This window comes from Lactuca saligna, chromosome 8, assembly GCF_052625555.1.
Source record: "Lactuca saligna cultivar CGN05327 chromosome 8, ASM5262555v1, whole genome shotgun sequence".
NCBI lineage: Eukaryota > Viridiplantae > Streptophyta > Magnoliopsida > Asterales > Asteraceae > Lactuca > Lactuca saligna.
The window spans coordinates 130,027,068-130,043,135 of NC_136424.1; the positions used below are offsets into that span (position 1 = coordinate 130,027,068).

Here is a 16,068-nt window from a genome sequence, read left to right on the forward strand (position 1 = left end):
TGTTCATATTCATTAATTTGTTAGTTAAACATAAACAAACTCTTATTTGTTACATAAACAAGCTCTTATTTGTGCTTATTGTTTGTTATGTTCACCTACACCACTATACATCAATTAAATCACGTGTTCAGTGACATTCTAGCTAATATCGAAATGACAGAAAATACATTATGTTAGGATTTGATTGTGATTTAATGCAAAAGACATCAAGGTTAACTTTGAATAAAGTTAATGTAGGACCGAAAGAAGAAAAAGTGATAGTGTAGGGACCAAAATGAAACTATTCACAGTGTGGAAAATGTGTGGTGTGTGCTTGGATGGTAGTGGAGTGGAGTCTTTTCTTCAGACCTGCTTCTCTCCTTTATATACACAGACAATCTTGCACCCTCGATCACTTCCTTCTTCCACCCCTCTAGAAGGAATTGGAGGGAAACTTTCCCGCCAAAAAACCAGTTTACATCGGCGTTGACACCCTTGATTCTTCTTCCCAATATTGTGGATCGACTTTGTAGGAACAAGATCAGAGCTCTATCAAGTACTGACTTGATCAATTTCGACAAAAGATCTGATATGGAGGTCGATCGTACGATGTCCGTACGATCGGCTGTGAAATTCTCGGAGCACGTTGTAACAACGAGTAAATTGCTTCACAGAGACCCTCCGGCGTCGTCGATTAAGCAGAGAATCGTTAGAATCACGCTAACTGATCCCTATGCTACCGATTCCTCCAGCGAAGACGAAGAACGAGTCGTTAAGAGAGTGAAGAAGCACGTTTCTGTAATCGAATTTAGCACGCCGTCTCTGAAATTCAATAAAAGGAGTAGCGGATCTACAGAGAAGAAGTTCAGAGGTGTTCGTCGGAGGCCGTGGGGCCGATGGGCAGCGGAGATACGTGATCCGAATAGGAGGAAACGAGTTTGGCTTGGGACGTTTGATTCACCTGAAGAAGCTGCGGCGGTGTACGACGATGCTGCCGTTAGATTGAAAGGTCCCTCCGCCGTTACGAACTTTCCTCGTGTCACCGTTACAAAAACCGTTACCGTCGATAAACCAAGCTTAACGACGACGACGACCACCACCAGTAGTAGCGGCAGCGAAGGAGTGTTGAACAACACCGCTATGTCACCGACGTCCGTGCTCCGGGGGAACGCCGAGCAAACGCCGTTTGACAGGCTTGACTGCTTGGACATGGAGTCTCTTGGATTTGGTATCGATATGCCGTTTGATTTGCCGGATTTTTTGGTGTCGGAGAATTACTGCGGGGAGGAGTTCGGCGACTTTAACATTGATGATTTTCTCGTTGACTTTCGAGAAAGTTATTAATTAAATATTGTATATTTTGTTAATGTTTTTGGTTTAAGTGTTAATGTATAGGAAGGCATGGGTAGTATGGTAAATTCGTTTCAAAGTGTAGTATAAAAATGAGTTTAATTTTGTATATGCAAATTTTGTGTACCCCGAATTTGAGGCATAATTTAGTATATTTATATAGTATTAATTTTATATTATGTTTAATACTCTTTTAATAAAAAAATTAAAAAAAATGCATGCGCGTGATACCAGCGCCTGATACTATTTAAAGACTCTTTAGTTGAAAAAATAATATTAAACACATAACACTATTTAAATCTGTTTTCTAGAAAAAGTCGCAGTGTTATGAGTTATGAGTTATGAGCATCAACAATAACCTTTCGTTAAGGCTGTGTGACACTAATTGGTTGATGTTTCGAATAATGTAAAAGAAAATGTGAAGAAATAAACGGGTATCAAAATGGAATCGTGGTAACATATGCTACATCCAAAATCTCATGTTATTTTAGTTCAAAGCGATTTTACGAAAGAGATGTTTTTCGGCCAAATATTAAGAGCTCAAATTCGAAGATGAAAATTTCTAATTTAACAGTAGAATGGTATAAGAGTTTAAACCGTTCTATTATAATAATAATAATAATAATAATAATAATAATAATAATAATAATAATAATAATAATAAACCAACTCGTTGTAGTGCTAGATAGCCTTATGTGTTCTCACTACAAAATTGGTCCATAATGAACGGTATAGGTATGAAATAAATAAGTGTGCACCTCTTCCTCATATGTAGATGTAGGACTCAACATAATGCATAGAAGAATAAAGTGTCTCGAGGAATTTAAATGCCAAATAAATGAAGCACCATTCGTATACTATTTGAATGTTTTTTTTTCTTTAAGTAAAAGTTTTATATTATTTTGTAAAACAATATCATTTAAACAAAACATTTTACGGATAAATGTCTCGAATGATTAAATCCTTAAAGCTAAAAATTTGTTAATGTGTGAAAGCATACAATGGTGTAACATGATAAAAAAATAAAAAAAAATAAACGATTTTATATACATATTAAAACTTAATTATAACTGTTAGTTTATGATTTACTGTTATATTCTTTTATAGTGTATGGTCCTTATTATAAATATTGTATACACATCATGTACTGTTTAAAACAACGGATATATAGAAACCAAACATGTATTTTCATAATTCAACATGGTATAAAGCTAATTTTATGTATTTTTCTCGATCGTACAATTTTTTCTGACCTCTTGTTTGTTGCCAATGGTTCATGATCACACTACCTACATATTGGACCTTCGTCATCATCACCACCCATTGTGGTTCCTTGGCTCCGCTCGAGTTTTTTAGCTTCGCTTCATAACCTATTTTTCGGATTGTTTATGTGTCTTATACTCTATTGCTACTTGTCTTAGTCAATTGACTGTTGTTGGGATATCTTCTCCCTGATGCTGATCGCAAGTCGATGTTAACCCCAACTTTCGCCTCCACAATAGCGATTGCTGCAGAGTGTCTTCCTTATCACTCCATTATGGGGATTGGTATTCAGTACAACCATAATCATTCTACCTACAATAAGCTTTCTATTGTTATTTCGTTCTTTTTTTTATTACAAGTATTTTTTATATTTTCTGGAATCATGTCAAACCTGTTATCATCCTCCAACACAATACTGATTGCTCAAACTCCTGTCTATACGATTACTAATGTGTATAATTAGTTCGGTTTTAAACTGACTATGGATGGATCTAAATACAAACTTTGGCGGTGCATATTTACTAACATTTGCAAAGGCTCCAATGTTGAGGGTCATATTACTAGGAAATCTCAACCAAAGGGTGATGATGATGATGAATATTGGTACTCAATTGATTCACGAGTTAAGTCTTGGTTTTATTCGACTATTTGATCCAAACCTTCTTCAAATCATATTAAATTTTTTTTTTCAACATTAAAATGTCTTTTCATGCTCCAGTTGCAAGATCAATTCAGAAACATGAAAATGGGTGCCTCCTCTATCATATAGTTTTGCCATATCTTGAAGAATCTTAATGATGCTTTATCAGATGTCGATTATGAAATTATTAAAGTTGAAATTGTCATGCAAATCCTATGACAACTACCGCCCTTATATCATTGGATAATGGATGTTATAACCAATATAAAGTCATTCCCGTTGTTTTTGTAAGCCAAAAACATGTTGCTTCTCCATGAAGCACGTGAAGAGTCCACACATGTTGTCCTTGATAGCTCAATTACATTCAATTTAGCTTTTTTACTCGACATTGATTAATTCCAGAAAATCTAAAAGTAAATTGTATAAAAACAACAATAATAATCAGGTTGCTTCTAGGGGTAATTCTAGTTCGTATGTCTCTCTCTCTCTCTCTCTCTCTCTCTATATATATATATATATATATATATATATATATATATATATATATATATATATATATATATATATATATATATATAAACATTTTTTCCTTTAGCCACATGCATTTAAAACCCCTAATTCTTCATATTTCATTCTAATATATCAATTTTATTAATTTACATGTATTATTAAATGTGAAATATCATCCTATTAATGAGAATTTTTTTGAATTATCAATATAATATACTTAAAATGTTAATTTAAATATCATGTTAAATCTAAAATATAAATAAAAATATCAAATAAACTTAAAATTATTTAAAGATAATTTTTTTTAATATTGTTAAAACTTTGTTGTGTTAAATATAAAATTCAATTGGCATGTCAAATTAACTAAAAATATCGAAAACTAATTCTTTACAATAACTGAAATAAAAATATTAAATAAACTTAAATCCATTCAAAGATTAATTTTGTAAATAGTTTAATACATTTAAATGTTTTAAATATATAAATAAATTTACATGAACTAAAAATACCAAAACTAATTTTTTATAATAATTAAAAACTTTCCAAATAAATGATTTTTAAATCAATTAACAGTAGTCAAAAATAACATAATCTTATAAATTATATTACGTTACCATACAAAAAAAAAAAAAAAACGAAATAAGTAATTTCTAAATTAGTTAATCATAACATTAAAAGTAACATTAAATCGAGAATTATATTAGTTTTATTTACACCTTAGCTGCGAGTAGTTGCTATTAAATGATATGATTTTAATAAACATCATAATATGGATCAAAATTATTTCAATTTACATAACAAATTAGTGTATGAAGCTATTTTTTCATAGTTAGCATTAATAACATGTAACACCCCGTTCTCAAAGTATTTAATTATGAGTCCCTAAGATTTAAGAGGAAGGGTAATTTTGGTCCTTTTGCGGGAAATGGGTTTTATCCGAGAAGGTTTGGACTGGTGTGTGGGTTCATAGAAGCATAGGGCTTCTCTCCACCCTCATGTGAATGTAAAGTTTATCGGGAGCGGGTTTAGAGTAGAGGAGTTGCGGCGTTTTGAAGATGATATTGATTATAGCTCTTAATGGAAAAAGTGGAAAAGGGCCCCATGCAAGCCATGCATGCGTACTTAGGTTGGCTGGGTACGCCCAACGTAAGTTGGACGTACGCCCAGCGTAGTGAGGGAAAGAAACGCGGGGGGAAAGGTTGAGTACGCTCAACGTACTAGAGGTACGCCTAGCGTACTCTCAGAATCCCTAAACCCTAATTTTAAGGGCAACCACTATATAAGGAACATAATGGTTCCCTCCTAAGCCTCCGTAGACACTCTCTTAACCTCAGGAACCCTAGATAGCCGTCCCACCTCCATTGTTGGGTGTGTTTGGTCTTGGAAAGCTTATTTTGGCAAAAGAAAAGCTAGAAGAAGAAAGGAGAAGTTGTCAAAGAAGGAGAGGAATGATTGGAGCTTATAGATCTGGAAAGACATCATCCTTTGGAGCCTATTTGAGGTATAAAGCTTCTTGCTTGACATTCATATTGTGTAGATCTATGTATTGTGAAGCTTTGACATCATCCTTGTCCCAAAAGTCCTCATCTTGTTGCATGTTTCGAGTTGATCAAGATTATTTGTCCTTTCAGACCTTAGGAGAGGTCTTGAGTGAGAAAAATGAGGTCCCAAGGGCTATGGTTGTTCCATGTGTGAGATAAGTAGGTCTTAATGGATTAAGACCATAGATTAAGAGCTTTATGGACGTCCTAGGTGATAAATTTCAAGACTTTATGGATCCTAGGCATATTTGGCCTAAGGATCTGAAGTTTGGGCTTAAGAGCTTAAGCCATTAAGCAGTTGTATGAATTTGTTGACCCACAAGGTTACGCCCCGCGTAGAGAGTAAGTGCCCCGATCCCCTTTGCGAATCAATGTTGTACGCCCAGCGTACCAGAGAGGGTACGCCCAACGTACTCCCCCTATTGGATTTTCATTTTTGGGCCTTAGAGTTTGGGTTGTTATTGGGCTGTTGGATTTGTGGGCCATGACTGGACATTATGGATAGAGTACTTTGGGCCCAATTATTAATATGGACCTTGGATCTAGGCCCATTTGGTGAAGAGGGCCCAATTTAGTAAATTGGGCCAATATTGGGCTTGTAAGAGATTTGGACTTTGGCCTTGGCCCAATAAGTGGATGTATGTTTGGACTAATGATTATTTTGTTATGATGGCTAGTTCGGGATTTTTCGGTGAGTCGGTGATTCGGGAATCTGCTTCTTTAGTTCAGAGTTTCAGCAATCGCGAGGTGAGTTATCCTCACTATATCAATAAGGTCTAAGGCACCAAGGCCGACCCTTTATCGGATTGTAATCCGGGTATCGTTGTTATGTTGTTGCCTTGTTATGTTTACATCCGGGTATTAGGATGGTATATGCTAGTGACCTGTTAGGTCGGTATCCTGTTTAGAGTATGTTATGATACGTGATCTGCTAGATCGGTTTAATTGAATGTGAATTGTTATATGATTGTATGATTATGTGCACATGGTTGTTGACTGGGGTTGGGTTGAGGCGGGACCTACTTTGTGTTGTAGGCCAACATACCCAGGGCGGACTGGTTATTCCAAAGGCCCAGTGAGCGGTCTGGATAGGATGTAGCCCCCTCGAGGGTGGACCAGACGTGCCGAGGCTCAGAGAGTGGACCAGGCCGACTGAAGGCCCGATGCGGGTGGACCAGTCATACTGTAGACTCAGAGAGTGGACCAGGTGGGTTGAAGGCCCGGTGCAGGCAGACCAACCACTCTGCAAACTCAAGGGACATAAATAGACTCGGAGGGTGGACTAGGTGGACTGAAGGCCCGATTCGGCGGACCAGTCACACAGTAGACCCGATATGCATGGCTGTCTGTCATTTGTTATGATATAGCATGATATGTGTGTATGGTATATGTGGTTGGTATTTTGGGGGTATCTCACTAAGCTTTCGGGCTTACAGTTGTGGTTTAATGCTTTTCAGGTTCTTCAGGAGACCGTGGCAAGGCAAAGGCGTGATCATACCACTCCTCGTGTTTATGTTTTATGTTATGGTTCTGGGAATACTCTGATAATAAATGTATTGAAAACCTTTTTGTAATAACATTATGAAAATGGGTTGTTTTTGAAAAGTTAAAATTTGTTGAAAATTATGGTCGTTACAAGTCATAATTATTTTCACCATGTATTTGCCACATTTTAACTTCATAATTTTATTTAGTGCAACGCTCTAATATTCGTCTAGTATTAGTATTAATCATGTCGTATGAAGCACTTCGGGACAACAATCTCATTTTATAGGCGCTCCTGATCAACCTCAAATGAATACTCCATTTTTTTATCAATCTCAACAAGTTGTAGGAACCAGATTCACTGCTCAACTGGTGTTCCTATGTACTAGCCTTATGCAGTTGTAACGTCCGTAAATTCAGGCTAAACATTTAAGATATAATAATAATTATTATATATGTTATCAATTATAATTACATATTTTATTGAATAATTAAAATTGTTGATAAAAGTAATTGTTCTTAATATGTGTTACGAACTAATAAATATTTATCGTATACACATTAATTAACAAATATTAAGATTATATAATATTTGTAGAAAATATTAATATCAAATTTATCATTGAAGCGATATAATGATATTTTTAATAACAATATTATTTATGATAATCTTAACGAAGGTTGTAGTAGTCGTGATCATAAGTGTCCGGATATAAAGATGTTGGGTATTTTTTTATTCAAAAACATGATTTCTAGCAACGAAAGACTTATAATTTTTTGAATAACATTAACAAGTTATAGCCACCAATAATCTTCTTGCAAAGTTGTAGAAAGATTCAACACCAACCAAAGAAGAAGATTGAGAAAATTACAACATTTGTAGTTCTTTAGATCCTATTGAGAGGTTTGGAAGTTGATGAAAAATGCAGAACTTTAGAGAGACCAACAATGAATCAACTTAATGTAGAATGGTAGTTCTTTTTTATAAAACTCCTAAGACTGTTAAGCTTTATGTTCTTATCAAAATAAGAACATATATAGAGCATAAGCAAGAGTGTGATCTTCAAGTCTTCAACTAAAACTAGAGAGAAAGACACATACATACATAGTTATGATTTTTTGTATGAGTAGTGGAAGAGATATGAAAACCTCACTTTATATAGAAAATATTTGGTCCATAAGTTTTTAACACTTTAAGAACACATGCCCCTAAAACCTATGTGTACCCTATGCTTTAAGTCATACATTTATTTTGAATAAATTAATCAAAATACTATAACTGCTTATTTTAATCATATTGTCCATCCTTGTCTTTTTAGAGGAGTGTTCTTTTCATTAAACAAATGAAGAGCCCATACTCTCTTTTGTCTAGCCAAATTTTGATTATTATAAAGGCAAAAGAAGACAAAATCCTTTTATATTTTATAAACCAAGTTTATAAAATACAAACTTTAACTTTTTGATAAAAGACAAAAAAATTTATCTAGTCCAAAATATTATGCATGACTTATTAATTAATATCATATGAGTTATATATAATGTTACTTGATAATAAAAATTATTATTTCCTAGAAAAAAATAATTTCCAATTTAATTATAAGACTTTATTGAATATTTATTAAAATCAATTTCTAGTAAATAATCAATTATATCAAGTTGTTGTTAGTGTGACCCTTTAGTATGATATGTTAATTAGCAATATCACTTTGATATGATTCTTGAGCATACTAGGTCTTTCAATCTCCCACTTGTATAAGATTCATATTCGACTGATATAGACAGTGGTGAATGTCTAGCAACATTTCACTGCCCCCATCAGCATACAACTTTGTGTCATTCTATCAACGCCCAATTCCCAAAAAGTTCCAAGCTAAAATTGGTGTACAAGAGGTAAGTTTATCAGTTACCCCTTTGTCATATACATCATGTTAAACATGAGATACGAATCACAATCAATCTCATATGGTGTTCAACTTTTTTGTAAGGCGCCTTAGATCTCTGACTCTCAACATATAAGAGTAACAAACCCCATCTTGACTACATAAGCTTCTTATATATTTCATACAATACCTGAAAATGGCTTTTATAACTTCCTGGTAAAGGATTAACATTTGGCCATATCTAAGCACAATACTCCCTACACTTAAGTTCCAATATGTATCTTGTAACATCCATATTTCCAGGCATTTTATTTAATTTAAAAATATGAAATTTTAGAGAAGGACTCGATGAGTTGGTGCCTCAACTCGTCGAGTAGGATCGCGCCCGGTGACGTGATTTAATGACTCGACTTGACGAGTTGGGGAGCTGACTCGCCAAGTCAGCGCTGCTGAGGAAAAACCTAATTGTCCAGGTTTGTGGCCTATTTAAAGGCCATCATGGCCTTCATTTGCGGCCACGCTTCCATTTGAGAGACCCTAATCGATCCAGAGAGCTTAGAGAGAGAGATGGAGCCATTTTCATCATTTTTGGTGCATTCTTGCAAGGAAGGAAGGGATTGTACAAGCTAAAGCACCTAGAGGAGCTCAGATCTACTTCTATTGCATTCTAGACTGCCGTTGAAGGTATAAATATGTACCTATTTTCGTATGATTAGTAGATCTCATGAAATTAGGGTTTCCTTACCCTCTTTTAGTTGAAGATATTGAGTATAAGAAGTCCCCTTGAGGCTTATACTTCAGATCTGGACCTTGTGAGGTCTAGAGAGTCCCATGATTCAAGCTTTATGCAGTCACATAAGAGTATTGAGCCCAAAACACCATTATGAGGGTTATTTTGACAAAATAGAGCTAGATGTGCGATGCGTGGATGTAAAGTGTCACACTCCAAAACCGAAACGGTGGAAACATTCGGGGGTGGAGGACATCAAGTTTAGTATCACAAGACATGCATCATAGTAATCAAAGTAATAAACAACCATTTCATTAGAAAGAAAGTGTTTACAAAGTGTGTGTTCACAAAACATAGAATACATAAGCAAATAACAAAACAAGACTTGATGCTATACTACTCCATCTTCTGAATTCCCAGTATGAGTGCATATCTACTAGTTTCTTGAGAATACAAGTTATTTGAAAGAGTTTATCAGCAATTAAGCTTGTGAGTTCATAAGATTTTAGTGATGTAAGTATGTTGTAGAAAGCTTAGTAAATTGTAAGTTATGATTTAGAAAAGTTCGCTTGTTCCTCCAGAAAATCCTATATTTCCTGCTTTGAGGAAAGATAAGTAAAAATGACTCTACAATCCTTTCTATGAGTACTAAATGGATACAAGTTATATAAAACTCAGAGTAAACAAGAAATCAATTGTGTGTATCTTCCCTAAGCCTACAACCAAACAAGGAATAGGAAATAAGACGGATGGTACACATCCTATTGGTTGTTAGATCATCATTGTATATAACCCTGGTGTATTCACTTGGTACTCATAGAGTTAACTGTAATAGTTCCTTTATATTTGATGAAAAGATCCTTTAATAAAACCCTTATATCTTATAATAAAATAGTAACCATAGTGGTTCCTTCTATAGTCACTTAGTTTGTAATAGTTATATATAATCTAATATCTAATAGATAGTTACTTGTGTGAATCTGCCCTAAGCCCACAACCAAACAAGGAACATGAAATGAGGCGCAAGGCACACATCTAACTATCTATCGGGTATTAATTTTATATAACCCTGATGTATAAACTAAGGTTTTATAGAATTAATCACCTAAGGTCCTTTAAGTTATACTGGTTTAATAAAATGGATCAAACCCTTTACTGGTAAGTTTCTAGTTCTATATACCAAAAGTTCTGATTTGGAAAGTATGTTTTGGACTAGAAAAATGTGCATTGATTTAGTGTCCTATGAACTAACCCATACCTAGTACCCCTTATGATGACTTAATGTATACGGAACATATACATAACTAAGATCGGATGGATAATAGGCTAGGTGAATCTGCTCTAAGCCCACAACCAAACAAGGAACGGGAAATGAAGCGGAAAGCATACATCTATTATCTGTCGGATCCTATTAGTATATATCCCTTGATGTATATAATAAGGAATCATCAGGTTAGCATTATGGTCCCAGTCTACTGAATGTACTAGACTCGACTATTCTGATTGTCGTTTGTAAAATGTAAGTTTTCCCTAGTTTATAACTATCTTCACTCGAAAATAGTTTGTATTAACTATCAAGTGGAACTGTCACTTTATGAAAATAATGGGAAAATGATAGTACTCAGTTTTCTTTTGAATTGACAAGCTGGCGTACTGATTTCCTTAAAACATGTTTGTTTTATTAAGGCCATAATGTGAAGGCTAGTACCCGTACAATACGCACTCCCTGTCATGAGATTCTGGGAACCAAACATGACTTCCGCAACCCAGATGCTAGGTTGTGTAATCCATATTAAAGATATGTGATCTTGTATACCCAATATAACTATCACCTTTTGTTTAGAACAATGAGTTAGTGATTCGTTGGTATAATTAGATCATGTAGTAGTGCCGTGATATAGCAACTTAGCATGTTCGTTCTGTTATAGTATCTTAGTATCTTCTTCTTATTATCGTGTATTGTATCTAGTATGAACTTATCCTCTAAACTATAGCCCTTATAGTTTACTAGTATGTCTACTTGAACTGTTATGGAAAAGACTGATTTATCTACTAAGTTATGTTTGTGCTTTAAAAACAGAGTTTTGTTAAACTATAAAGCAACATAACTTTAAAAGAGTTTTGAAATGTTTTGATCACTTATACAAGACATAAGCAATCTTTTGAAAGATGTTTATAACAAACATTTACACAATTATCATTCTGTTCAACTTGTATTCCCCTCCCCCCTTTAAAGCATTTAAAACAGTTTAAAAGATTAATTACGGGGTATGAACTCACCTGATGTGGTTGATTCAAACGAATATGTGTGTAAGGATGAGAGGCTCCACGAATGAAGTCCCGAGACTTAACTAGTCCTAAATGACATATAATGGCATATACTTAAATATAGTGTTTAGAAGCAACCAAATGCAAGGAAACACCTCACCTGATTAGGAAACACTTTGACCAAGTGTTGGAATCACATGTGATTCATCTAAGGGATGTTTAAGGCCAAGTAAAGGTGTTTACAATGAGGGTGTAAACTCTATGAGTTTACGGTCAGGGTGTAAACCCTATGAGCTTACGGTTAGGGTGTAAACTCTATGAGTTTACGGTCAGGGTGTAAACTCTATGAGTTTACGGCCAGGGTGTGAACTCTATGAGTTACGGCCAGGGTGTAAACTCTATGATTTTACGGCCAGGGTGTAAACTCATGGCCGTAAACTCTCTTTGATGATGAGTTTTATGAATTTTTAAGGCTATGATCTAGTGTTTCAACTATATAAAAAGCTAAAGAGAGAGTACTTACGATAAAGAGGCTTGAAATGGTGATTAAGGTCCAAGAACACTAGTTTGTGTTCTTGGTGTTTCTTGAAGATCTAAGAAAAGATGATTTCCATGGATGAAATCATGAGATGATACTAGATTAAGAGATGTATCAGTAAATCAAAGGAAGAACACTTACGTTTTCGAAGATCTAGGATGAAAAGTTTGATGAAACTTGAGAGAAAACTCGAGTCCTTGGGGTTGGAATGTAACAAAAGGCTAGAAATGATCAAGAGCCATATATCTGGACGAGAGTTTACGGCCAGGGTGTAAACTCTATGAGTTCACGACCAGGGTGTAAGCTGTATGAGTTTACGGCCAAGGTGTAAACTGTATGAGTTTACGGCCAGGGTGTAAACTCATGGACATTGTGGCTGTAAACTCCTTAGGATGAGATTAAGGCTTGATTTATTGTACTGTGGCTTTAGCAGGTACTTCCTAACACTTATTCCTTAAGTGTACTAGGCTAAAACTCCTTAGAATGACCTTTAAAAAGGCTAGAACTCATTAGAAATAAGTCTGACACTGAGTTGAGTTGACTGACTGAGCTTTCAAAGCAAAAGAATTTAGGTTGTCACATCATCCCCCTGTTAGATGAAATTTCATCCCAAAATTAGCTTTCTTCCAGTACTACTGGGGTTGCGCTCCTCTGATTTGTAGAATACCCACTCGTAGACTTGGCAATTCTGCCTTAGTGTTCATGATAGGACTCATACTCGGTCCATCTATCATTACCTCATTTATACAAGTCGTATATAATTATGATTATTAAGATGGTCGGATGTGCGAAGAATAGGAGATAGGGCAGAAACACACATACTAAATGTGCGTCATCATATTCATATACCACCCACGCATATACACTGAATAGTAATAGGTTTGCTGTATTCGTCCGTAGCCTCTGTGCTCAAACTTGCTCTGCTGGACGAGTGGTATTTTGGAAAGGTCTATTGAACATACAGTGACAAGGCTTCGGAGGACAAAGTACCCTTTACACGAGTACTTTGGGGTTTTAGAATTACAAAAGATAAAGTGAGGTTTTGGTCGGACTGTCGACACGAATGACGAAGGTTTCGCGAACTTGACGGTCGAGGCGATAGAAACATATGAACTTAGTATGGTGAGGACCACGCCAATTCATGACGAATGACAGTAACAGACTCTTTACTGAATAAAGTTTTTGGCCGATTTCAAAGAAACGTCTGTTATACAATGATGTACCCTTAGTGTGTTCAACAATGTACTCCTAGTGTGTTCGACAATGTACTCTTTGTAACTGTTCTAGTGTTTCCTGTTTTCCCTTGATGTTAACACTTCTATGTAATGTACCGTGATGAGCAAGTACATACAATGAAAGTGATTTGATAACTACTTTCGATACTTTGTATCATGATCCTCCTTGGTACCACTACGATCGTCTGTCATATACAAGTTATGAATAATTAAGATGAATAACACAGTCGACTGAGTAACTCTGCCTCAAATCCACAACCAAACAAGGAACATGAATTAAGGCGGAATCACTCATTTTAAGTCTGCAACATCTTAGCTATGCACAACCCTGATGTACATGCTAAGCCATCATAGCTTCTCTGAACGGATCTTTTAGTTCTCTTGAATACTATGATCCTTTCCAATAAGTGAGTTATTAAAATTACTTTTAAATGTTTTCCCCAAGTTTTAATCTTATATAAATATAAATTAATTAATTTTTAAAGTAATTACTATTTCAAAAATGTACCACTACTAGTTGACGAATCTGGGGTTGATTCTCATGCGGTGATCATCAGAATGCGTCCATCCGCACCAAAGTTCTTAGATATCTGCCAGTCCCTGTGATAGTGTCCAGCTTCACCACAGCTATAGTAGGCTTGGTTTTCTTCAACTCCGGGGACTTGGGAGATCGTTTGAGCTGGTGCCCTGCAGAAACGGACTGTGTGTCCCTTTCTGTGGTAGTTCAGACACTGCATTTCCTATCATACTCCGGTGTGGTGATAGTTGCACTTTCCACACTTCGGGAGGGTTCCAGCATATCGCTGGTAGGTGCTCGAGTAGCAGGAATTGTAGCAGCGTACATAGTACTCATTTGTTACTCTTGCGGGGGTTCCTTTGTTGTTCGCGTCTTCTTCCTCTTGTTCCATGACTTTGGTTTATAGTCCTCTCCCTTTGATGGCTCGGGAATTAGGACTTCTACGCCATGGCGGACTCCATGGTCGATGAGTCGTTGTGCCAAGCGTTTGGCGCTATCAAATGTTGCTGGGTTAGAAGACAACACATCTCCTTGGGTCGGGGATGTTAAACCCCATATGTATCTTTCTATCTTCTTACTCTATGGAGTAACAATCTCAGGGCATAGTGTTTCCAGGTCGTTAAACCTGTTAGTATAGGCCACTATGTCTGTGCCGACCATCTTGAGCTCCCATAGTTCTTGTTCTAGCTTCTGTACTTCTTCCTTTGGGCAGTATTCTTCCAGCATTATCTCTGTTAGGTTCTCCCAACCCATTGAGTTAGCCACTGATAGGTTCAGTAAATTAACATGGCTATTCCACCATGTTAGGGCTCTGCCGGAGAAGGTGCAGGCAGCAAACTTCACTTTGCTCCCTTCTGAGCACGAATAGATTGCGAAGACCGAATCTGTTTTTTCGAACCATCGCATTAGAGCGATGACTCCACCATTCCCATTAAAGGAATTGGATTTTCTGTTCATGAAGTCCTTATAGAAACACTCCCTTGGGTGTCCGTGAGTAGCTCCGAGGTTGGCTAAGTGGGTACCGCTACCAGATCCGAAGGTACCACTTTCACCGAAGTGAGCTAGAGCAGTTGCCACTGCGGAGGATATCATTGCTTGGAAAGCAGCAGTATCGAATTGTGGCGGAGGTAATGGTGTTTGAGTTGGATTTATTAGAGTAGTTCGTCTATTTGATATGCGAGGAGGCATCTTTTCTAAAAGAATAAAAAAATGAGAGGGAATAAGTGTATAGCAGTGGATAAAAGCCGAAAGCTGAAAGACAAGCTTATCCTAGTTCTGAATGTATCTGGTCCTAACTTCTAAAGGGTTCTGGGAATGATTCACGTTAGAGTCTATACCAAATAAAATTTATGAATTAAAAATGGCTATCCTCGGATGAATATTTGTGACCTAAATAACTGTTACCAGTTGCATGTAAAGAAAATAATCATATCACATATGGTGAGCAGTGTTTCCAGTAACTCTCTAAGTTAACCAAGATTTATTATTTATTAGTGTGACACATATGACATTTTGGTTACTTCGGTTGATCCTTCTTCAAAAACCACTCATGAACTTGCTCTTGTTCCTCCTTGACTCTTCTACTGGCTAATATGAGGAAGTCGTTACATCTATTTGGGTTTGTCGTGCGAGAGTGGATGTGTCTAACGAATCTATGAGATTTAGGGTAACTTTATGGGGTGATCCTTACTGAGTCCTTCTATAATTGTATAATGTATACAAATTGTATATAATTTAAGATTAAATAGGCCTTTGAATAAGTGATCCTACTCCAAAACCACAACCAAACAAGGAATAGGTAGTGAAGCGTAGATCACAAATTCTAAGTCTATAAAATCTCAATTATATAAAACCTTCAGAGTATACATTGCAAGATTATAGACCTATCTATAAGGGTCTTTTAAGTTATCACATAAGTTATTTATATAGCACCTAAAATACTCCTATAGTATTTTAATGTAATATACTTAGTATGTTTCAGACTTGTTATCGTGTTATAGTATCATAGAATACTCCTATGGTATTCTAACTCTATGTACTTGATCTAGAATTATCTTAGCATTAGGTAAGTTTTAACACCGTTGCAACACCACATCACTCCCAAGCACATGTCAGTCGCATCTCAAATGAAT

General features: G+C 35.8%; 1 protein-coding gene across 1 annotated transcript; it reads left to right on the forward strand.

Annotated features, from left to right (window-relative positions):
- Positions 1-373: 373 nt before the first annotated feature.
- Positions 374-1,508, forward strand: LOC145012687 (pathogenesis-related genes transcriptional activator PTI6-like). The gene has a single exon (XM_078971483.1). The coding sequence runs from the start codon at positions 571-573 to the stop codon at positions 1,321-1,323; it is 753 nt and encodes a 250-aa protein (XP_078827609.1). The 5' UTR covers positions 374-570; the 3' UTR covers positions 1,324-1,508.
- The last annotated feature ends 14,560 nt before the right edge of the window (positions 1,509-16,068 follow it).

What these genes read in the sequence shown, in the direction of transcription:
- LOC145012687 (XM_078971483.1), top strand. Translation starts at nt 571, where the DNA reads ATGGAGGTCGATCGTACGATGTCCGTACGATCGGCTGTGAAATTCTCG.